Here is a 10,035-nt window from a genome sequence, read left to right as displayed (position 1 = left end):
AGTCTGAGCAACTTAGGTTCTGAAAAAAATGTCTAAAACGAGGCTCTTTGGTCTGAGATTCGCAAGCGTTGAAAGAATTATAAATAAAAAAATACGCCTTGTGCAGCAATCATTAGATTTTATTCATGTTTAAGATGTATTTAAGACCCTCTATCACATTAACTGGATTCATGGTACGCCTCTCTGCGAAGGGAAAACACATTAAAATGGAGTTTTATGAAATATTTTTTAATAAAATCGTTAATATTGTAATGATATATTCATTGATATAGATGTAGATGTTCTTAGACACAGACTGAGTTTTAAAAAATCTATATCAGAGCTTACACATAACATTATAAACATAAAAAAAAAAAAAAAATTTAAGAAATCTAAAAGTTATGTAAAGTAACATAATGTTGCCCGCTTTTAATCTAAATTCTGTCAATAATTAAATCTACGTCCGTTTTTTAATATTGTTACATGTTTTTTTGTTTCGCTGCATGTAAATATAATAGCTGTTCGTCCATCATTGGTTACAGAATACGGTAATATGAAAGTTTATGAGTTTTTTTTTGCTTATATGCAAAATCAAATTAAAGTGCCAACAGTTATTCGGGTTAACTCAATCGTGGAAACAACTTCCGCGTACGATTGTTTAAAATTATTAAAATTGCTTAATAATAACATAGGCGTTGTAGACTGCGTATTAATAACAGTGGGCTGTTGGCTAACATTACTACAAGGCAACAAAAATAAACTTCTTTACAGTAACCTTAGTACGGGTTGCCATGGTTAATATAATACTGACAGTTTCAAAGTTTTAGATGCATAAAAATACATCGAATGTATTAATATATTTTTTTATATATTATTTATAATTTTATTAAATTAAATAGGTTTTAACACAGAATGTATAATATCGAGGTGGCGTATTAACTTTCATTTTATAGCAAGGATTTTAAATTCATCTTCATCCGCGTTTATAGCCGAAGCACTAAAACAAGTTCCTTTAACAATAAACCCAAGCAGTATTACTTCGGTGATACTTATTTCTTATCCCTATTACTTTTTTATGGTTGAAAATTCTTTGGTCGTCCACTTCAAGTTAGAATCCTTGCTTTAACTGAACTTCCACAGGTTTGAATCTTTTATTTATTTCTCAGACCTTGTAACGTCGTATTCATATAGATTCTGTACATGTATGAAATCCTAAAAAAAATATGTTCAATATACAACATATTTCAGTTTACAGTAATTCCGCACAATAGATTTCCGAGCACATTAAACGCCCTACATTCATAACAGCTTCCACAAGCGATAAAATATAATTTACAATCGTACAGCGAAAACTTAATTTTAACAGGCGTTTAATTTTGTTAGGCTCATGTACTAGTCATTTTCTATACTACTCATAATTGAAATCCATCTGGCAATAAATATTTATTAATTACGCTTCAATAAAAGTTAAAACGGCATAAAACTAGATAGGTTTTAATTGCTCCAACAATTCCTAGATGAAGAGTGAGCCTATAAAATTGACGTTACTAACTGTGGAATGACTATTACAACTCTTTGACAACGTGTCACACGTTTATTGATATATAAATTTGTGATATGTCCTGAACGTCACTTGTTGTGAACGCTATTTGAGCTCGTCCTGTTATTAATTGAGCTCATTTAGACTAAATCAGGTTTATTTTTATAAATTTAAATTATAATTTAACACATGTATAATATGTTATGGTTGTGTATGTAGGTGAAACTTAAATAATACTAATAAAATTCGGTTGCTGTTCTCATTTTCATGATTTCCAAGACTAGAAGTGGTTCAGAAACTTTTTAATACTATCACGATTTACTGATCCGTTGTGACATCGTCTTACCAGCAAACCTACATAACCTTTATGGCTCTCCTGTGTGGTTTTTACTCAAACCCTACTCTGCGACCGTCTGTAGTACGTCATGCGATAGATGGGCAAAAAAATATAGGGGCGTTGGATCACTTGGAACAAAAACACGTAATATAGTTACTTTAAGAAATTGTTATACAACTAAAAATTCGTCCTTGAAAGCTATGTATGATACAATAGGTATAATTTTACCTTGTGGAGTTGAACTAGTGTTGGACACTTTGTTCGATTATTGTAGAAATAGTTTTTTTTTAAAGAGAAATAGTCGCAGAGCATATTGCGATGTCCATTAATTGTGGTCATTTCATACTGTGGTTATCCACATCCCGTAAAAGTTACATCTATGTATAAAAGTTCTCAAAGAATTTTTCCTCTATCTTGGATATTATTGTATTCTGGGTATCTTTTACACAAATCGCCGCTGTGTTTTTTCTTGATTATCTTTGGCTGTATTGATTGAAATTGTAGTTCTGTCCTTACTCATTGTTTTATTTCGTCATTCCATAATGGTATCAAACAATGTAACAGAAAACTTACGGATTGTTTCGTCGTTGCCTTATTAATGATAAACGTCCAAACTTAAAGTATCTATGAAGCGACGAACTCGTACTAAAGTTCATGTTCAAATGCGAACTAGTTAGGTTGCTTAATCGTTATTTTAATTAAGATTTTTTATGTCTTTTCTCTTTAACAAATACAATGACATAATTCTCTCAGACGCGCCTGTCATCCGCCGGCAGTTCTTTGTTCCTCAAACTAATTAGTTTAATCTAATTGACGGGTGAAAAATTGTTTTTTACATCTGACTCCGAATTCTTTGTATTATTAAAATAAAAATACTCGTTCCAAGAATGTAATGTTTGAATTTACATTTTTATTGAATTAATATTAAGACCTGGTCTGTTTCCTATTTTATTATTTATTAATGGGTACTTAAAAAGGAAAATTCATGTTTTACTTATAAAGAGTAACGATTTTTTTTACGACATTGACATTTCATGTTCAGGAACCTTAAGTTCTAAATAACGAACGTATCAGGTCACTTCCGAGAATGGCAACACTGTTGTAGAATGAACACTGTTTCTTAATTTAATTCATTTCCACAGAAACAGCAACAAACAACACTGCTTTCATGGTGTTGTTAAACTAATACTATGTTTAACATACCTATTTATTATAACAATCGGTAAGTGCTTGCAAATTATTTAACGAAACACGTTAAATAAATTCTTTAAAAAATATAGGAATAAAGAAGATACTTTTTCATAAAACTTTCATTGATAATTCAAACTAAAAATATTTAAAAGTAAACGCAAAAATAACACGTTAAAACATAGATATGAGTAACAATCCAAGTCATCTAAATTTTTCAGATAACGATGTAAGAGAGAATGACACTTGTGACAATTTAATTCAAAATATAAAATTTACTCAATGAGAAAATATTTCGTTTATAATTAACCTATTTCAAGGAAATATTTTTATTTAAGAGACTATGTTATTTCACATTTAACTCTTAATTCTGTTTCACTCTCGATGATTGACATGACAAATTACTTGTAACTTAGGCCGTGATTAATTACTCGCTTCTAAAAATCTAAAAAGCAGGATAAGCTAATTAGTTAAAAAATACTAAAAACGAGAATTAAAACGCATTTCATGCTGCAAAATGCCGCGTTGTCTGCCGAGATCACGCTACCCACGAAGGGTTTGTTGTGTACATTGTAATTTAGACTCTAATGTCTAGGCGATAGAGATCCAGGAAAACGAATGGGGCGATGGTAGAAAGTATGTCGACCCGTCCCCATATGGGCACCACGTGTTCAAGTAATTGCTGGCATTGCTAGATACTCAGCTGGTTTTATCGCGATGCTAATAAGACACTTCCTAGACTCCAGCGATCAATGATTGGAATTCATCGCAACTCTCCGTGGGAATATTGTAAGACATATTGCTTGTTACTCGCGCTAGCTCTTGTGGATGTACGGAAATAAAACAATACTATACTAGTGACATTTTGAGACAGCTTAATTCTCTATAATATTAATATTTTTTTTTTATCAATACACAATCACATATTTAATTCTTAGTATTAGTGGGAGGTGGTAAATGAAGCTTAGCGGCGAGCTCGTGGGGTACATCCAGGTACGTCTTTTCGAGGCCCATGGTGAGGATGAGGGCTCGCAGTCGGTCTACTTCCACGTTGTCACCCTCACTCGACCAGACCGTGATTGAGGAGTTGAGGGAACTGGTCTCCCGAACTAAATCTAGTAACACCGGTTGGCTATTTGATGCGAGACCAGCCCTTACCTAGAAAAAAAATATTCAAACACTTGAAAATTGAGCATCAAAAGAATAGGAGATTTTTATTGACATGTTACGACGACGAGAAGATTACTTTCACCAATGTTTTATAGCTTGAGTTGTCGTGAGATGCGCTGTAGAGTGTAGGCATTGTTAGTGAAATACAGCGTATGTTATTAAAATGACTAATTTACTTACCGGGAAGGTAACAGTTTGATTGACGTTGTGCTCGTTGACTAAACGAAGCATGGATCCTATTTGTTCCCGGCTGTATTCCCCTTCAGTTATGTTTCCTCCATAGTTGGTGGTCCATCCTATAGATAAAACTGCCCGTGGGTGTTTGGAAGCTAACTGAATGAATTTTTCGGCGTCTACCGGCTTGGTCGTAGCTTTTATAGGACCAGGAAGGATGTCCGCATTCAACCAAAGTGGAAACGTCACCTGAGGACATAAGTGTAATAGAAAAAACCCGTTATATAAGGCTGACATGAAATATTGACATATTATAATAAGGATATAGAAATAAAAATTCCAGCCAAATCCGATTAAGATCGTGAAGAATATTCAATGACAACAATGTTTATAAATAAACTGGCAACACTAGCTGGCCGCGTCTAAGCTTTTTACTTTTTATTGGGAGCAATTATACCGAAAGACGCGATACGTTCAAATTCATAATTCACACGCTCAGTCACTATTTATTAATACTCCACGGGCCGCGGCACATCCTTAAAAGTGAACCGTATCGCCGTTCCCTGCTTGTTCGATTTCCATAACGGATCGTACGGAAGAATTACCAACTTAGATGCACGGCCATTATATGCAATTAGGTTGGTTTTCCCTTGCAGCGGTATCCTCAATGTCATGCCGTGTTTAAGCCGATTTTAATTGCCTGAATTTGTTCAAAGTAATAAGAGCTTAACAAGCTTATTTATAGAATGACTCACGGGTAACTTAGTAATTGCAATGGCATGGCGTTTACACAGGGGCAACTGAGTTAGTGTGATATTTAGGTTATAAGGTTGACATTTTTATTGTGGTACTCGTGAATCATGATACAGCAGTTAAGAGGAACAGATACGAATTTATATAACATTGTATTTCTAATAAAATTATATATAATTGTGTTTTGTTAGTGATCATAAAAAACCTTAAAGGTTTATTATTTTGTATAAGTTTGATATAAGGTGATTAATTTCTATCTATTGTCTACTTTATATCGCTACTAGTTCTTGCCTCCGGCTTCATCCGCTTGGATTTGGGAATTAATATCAGAGAAATGTTTAGTGGGTAAAAATAATATATATGGTAACCGACCGGCAGCGACAGCTACAGTCTGTGTCTAGCGCGTCAAATACAAACGATTTACGCATAAATCATAGCCTATATCTAATTCTGGTATCCAAGCCACAGTACTGTGAAATATTGTGAAAAGTATTTGAGCACTTTCTGCCAAAAAATATCCATAAATCCTCATGAGCTCTTAATGGGACTAAAATTAATAATGCGAGTAAGCCTCTGCAACAGGATTAAAATAACAGAGAACTCCTCTGTGTGGTCGTATTACACGAATCTTACCTCGGGCTTACTGAACGGTGCTATGATGTCCTGCGCCTTCTCAAAGGCCTCAATGCTCTTGAAGTCTAGCTTGACGCCTTTTTGCTTCGCATTGACATTATTATATTGAGCCACGCCGGTGAGAAAGTCGCCCAAGCTGAGATCTGAAGTGGTCAATGGAGGGTGCGCCATTATAGGAATGGGGGGGCCGTCCTTACCGGAAATATGACCAAGAACCACATCGGCTTCTAGCATCGACAGTTCACCTACAAAAAAAATTGATATTTAAAAAAATCCTCGTTTATACAGTACAAAGATAAAACGCCTACAATAACATTCAAAAAGTAAAATAAGCAGTCAAGAATTTTAAACTACTCCTTCGATATAATCACTTATCTTCTAAAATCACCTCAAAGTTATTTCTTAATACGAGTCACGAATATATACACGCAATTTCCGTTTGCGGTTGTGGTATCAAAGAGCTATTTCAGGGCGAATACTTACTAGCTAATGCAGCTTCTAGATATGTCTTATTGTTAACTGCGTGTGCCCAGGTCACGGTTGTTAGATTCTTCATTGCTTCCTCTTCGGCAAGAGCCACAGGGGCTGATAAATTTAGAATAATTGTTATTTGTAAGGAAACTTTGATTATTATAAGATTATTTTACGCTATTTCTTTTATAAATAAAATATAATTCGTGCATATGAACATTATATTATTTTATTATAGGACGAAATTAATCAATTAAATAGCCATAATTATTTTCATGGCAGGACACTGTCAAAACAATTTCTTTCAAAATATAAAGTAATGCTTAAAACTAAAACTTACAATATAATCATTAAATGATACCTATATTTTATTTCACACTGTTATAACATTATAAAAAATATACAGGAAAAAAAATATCTAAGCATTACTAAAATTCTGGAATCCATATCTAAATAAAAAAAGCAACAAATGATTCTTTTGACAGAAATGTTGTTTGAAGTCACTTGTCAGTTGTCAATTTTAGGAAACAGCTGAGTTGTAATTGAAAGCACAACTATTATAAATGAATACTATGTAGTTATACGAAGTTTTCTAATTGTACTTACGTAATAATATTAGCAAACGTATACTAATAATAAGTGGCTTGATATAAGATGCAACATAGAAGTCGTCTTCTTTGTATAACACTTCAATGAAGGTCGCGATGCGCGTAATCGGTAAATTGCAATGACGTTTACTAGAGTTCTTTTAATTTCCGCTAGGGGCGCTGGTTGTTAGTATCTAACAGTTACTCGTGCACGATTATACTTGGATTAATTATTTTATCGAAAGTTTAAAACTTTCAAACTTATATCTTTTCTAAACACATTGCTTTAGTTATTACTTCTTTTGCGATAAATACTTGCTTTCTCAAATATTACGCATACCTTATACCTTACTTTACGTATACCTACTCCATATGTTTAATTAAATTTGTTACTCAACCTACTTTTAACGAAATAATCTATAAAATAAGATTTAGAAAAGAAATTAATCAGCGCCTGACCTATAAATTTAGCAAATGTGTCAATAGAGCAACAGACGGTAAAGGTTTTAGTTATTTATAGCAAAAATAAACCGAGATCGCGTAACATAAACAATGTAAGAAATATAAATGTCGTTCTTTGAAGCGGTTTCCTTTATAATAAATTATGCAGTTCGCTATTAATTTCGGATGTGGTTCGAAATTAAGACGCTATATAACATTACCGCGACCCAAATAACTTTATTGCCATTGATTTATAACTAATAAGTCACGTGATATTAATTTAATTTACTATAAAAGTTAAGAATATTTATAACTAACGTGTAAGTTATTTAAAAAATTAACAATAACGTCATATTTTTTTTTTTAATTTATGAACATTGCAATTAGAAACATACAGAAAAGGAGGTGCTTAAAAAAAGTTTTTCTATGATAAATGTGATGACATCTAAGTAGTTAATTCATAAAAAACCAATATATATTTACCTAGGCATGCATTTTATTAATTTTGCTGATATTTGCATTTTTTATAGAATGAAAAATATTTTTTTAATTCTTGAATTAACGAAGAAAGCAACAAAACACAAAGGTAATTAAAGCTATAATGACCTGTACGTCCTCTCTGTGAGTCCTTAAATAATAATGATAGTAATGAATTAATGTATTTTAATATTACACATACTTTTTTAATTGTTGAATTCGAATAATTGCGTAATTTAATTGCAAAAATCCCTTTTTTATACCACATTATAATATACAAAGTATAAAAATTCATTGATACAAGTGAATGTCAAAGTGATTAGAATTATATACAAAAATATCATGATCAAAATGACCCGTCGTTTCCGTTCGACGCTAAAATTATATCCAAAAATAATAACCCCTAAATAATCCCTACCTGATAAAGCCAGAGCCACGACAAAGGCGAACATGTCGTCCCAGGGATCGAGGAGACTGGCGCAGGATGTCGGGAGTACCGCAGGAAGCCACCTGGACAATCGTCCAATTACAAGCGATTGTCGCGAACAAGCAAATTGGTAACATATCAAGGACACAGAGATTTTATCTAATCTAGTTGCTCGACGCGGCTGCGCCTGAATTTTTGTATTAAACAAGTCTCGATCCGCTACTATTAGCAGAGAGAGACTAGTCGCTAGACAATAGCATGAACGTGAAGAAAAATATTTAACAAGTTGTAATAGCACTATGTTTTTGACAGTTTTTTGTACCATTTTCTTAATATAATTAAAAAAAATCAAAAATAATCTTTTATAATGCCTTATTTTTTTTTTTATAAAATTTAGATATTTTTTTACAAACAAAATTTTAATATTTTTTTTTTACATCGGTAGAGATGAAGACTTTGACTGACAAAATAATTGAGTGGTATCATCTGAAATGTCTGATAAAAATGTGTTAAGATAATAGGTATATGTATACCCATATCAAAACTCTATAGAGAAAAACATGTCAGTACATACTAATGTTATTTCCTATTTTCTGTTATTATATTTCAAATATATGTAGTCATTTATAAGTTTATTAGGATTTGTAATCATTCATTTTTTTATGGTTAAATTGACAAGAAAATACATCTAAGAACCATCGTGTACTGCCGTATGTGGGCCGCCTGTTTAATCACTAAAACTGCTTTTCCAGCAAGTTTTCGTTGGGCCGGTGTAGTGATTGATGTAGCGAGACGCTCTACTATCTTCTCCTTATCGAAGGATTAGAACTCTGAAATTTTTGATGGTTATGATAAGGTGGAACGCTCACTTAAGCCAGCTATAAAGTAACATAACACTCTTGTTAAAGGTCTTCATATTGTCATAAGTATGATAGCGTTGCTCTTCATTATGCTCTTTACACGATATAACATTTTACACTCCTACCTACCAAGTATATTCAGATTTCGTAGTCCAGGAAATACCTAAACCATGAGCTGGGCAATGCAGAAAGGGTCCCGGGATGAATTTTTAAAGTTCTCAGTGTCTTGCAAATGCTTTATTATCAATTTTTTTTCTCAAAGTTGTTAATGACTTCTTAACATTATAAGGAGCAAAACCAAATCACATCTTGAGTCTGTCTAGTAATTAATTTCTCTTTCAAAGGTACATGATAATTATGCACGCATATAGGAATTGATTAGGACATCAGAAGAAAAACCGCTAAAATTGGGGTTTCCATCATATTTTTTCAATTGTTGAAATTAATAGTTTTCCTAAGGTGCCCTCGAGGAGGTGGGCTGGACGTTTCTTTTTATGAGGCTGTTTGAGTCAGTCTTAAGAGCTTTTCTTGCATTAAGAATTCGCAGAAGAAGGGAAGTGACCAAAAACTTATTTCACAAAAGTTAATGGAGTTTCTTTGGCTTGAAAGATACTTTGAGTATCCGGAGATAAAAGTTTCGTCTTATCTCTTTATATATAAAGGATAGTTTAACACTGAGCAAAAGGAACTATTTTTCTTAATATTTTTCTGATCCCAAGTACCATTCACCGCTATAACTCCCTTCTCCTTTTTTCTTTCAAGTAAAATCTGTTCGTGGTTTTTAAGGTTAGACCCTTAATACTTTGTCTAAAAATATGCCAGATTTTTAACTTTAGATGATCCATTCTAATGAATCGGTAAACGCCTCGAGTACTTTAAAATAGTTTCATAATATATCAAAATTATTTAAGTTCTCGACATAATTCGACTGTCTATAGAATTAAATGTTTTCTCCTAATTATCTCATTATATAAATTGCTTGTAAAAATTGTCAACTG

At 32.6% G+C, this 10,035-nt stretch overlaps 1 protein-coding gene across 1 annotated transcript; it reads right to left on the bottom strand.

The window, feature by feature from the left end:
* Positions 1-3,896: 3,896 nt before the first annotated feature.
* Positions 3,897-8,324, bottom strand: LOC116768529 (protein FAM151B). The gene is made up of 5 exons (XM_032659268.2): positions 8,169-8,324; positions 6,258-6,359; positions 5,775-6,019; positions 4,395-4,637; positions 3,897-4,202 (listed from the first exon to the last, which is right to left on the bottom strand). Exons 1-5 carry the CDS (start codon positions 8,200-8,202, stop codon positions 3,972-3,974), a joined length of 855 nt encoding a protein of 284 aa, XP_032515159.1. The 5' UTR covers positions 8,203-8,324; the 3' UTR covers positions 3,897-3,971.
* Positions 8,325-10,035: the final 1,711 nt, after the last annotated feature.

This window comes from Danaus plexippus, chromosome 4 (assembly GCF_018135715.1).
Source record: "Danaus plexippus chromosome 4, MEX_DaPlex, whole genome shotgun sequence".
NCBI lineage: Eukaryota > Metazoa > Arthropoda > Insecta > Lepidoptera > Nymphalidae > Danaus > Danaus plexippus.
The sequence above is the reverse complement of the archived record's forward strand: the minus strand, read 5'-3'. Positions and strand labels throughout refer to the sequence as shown.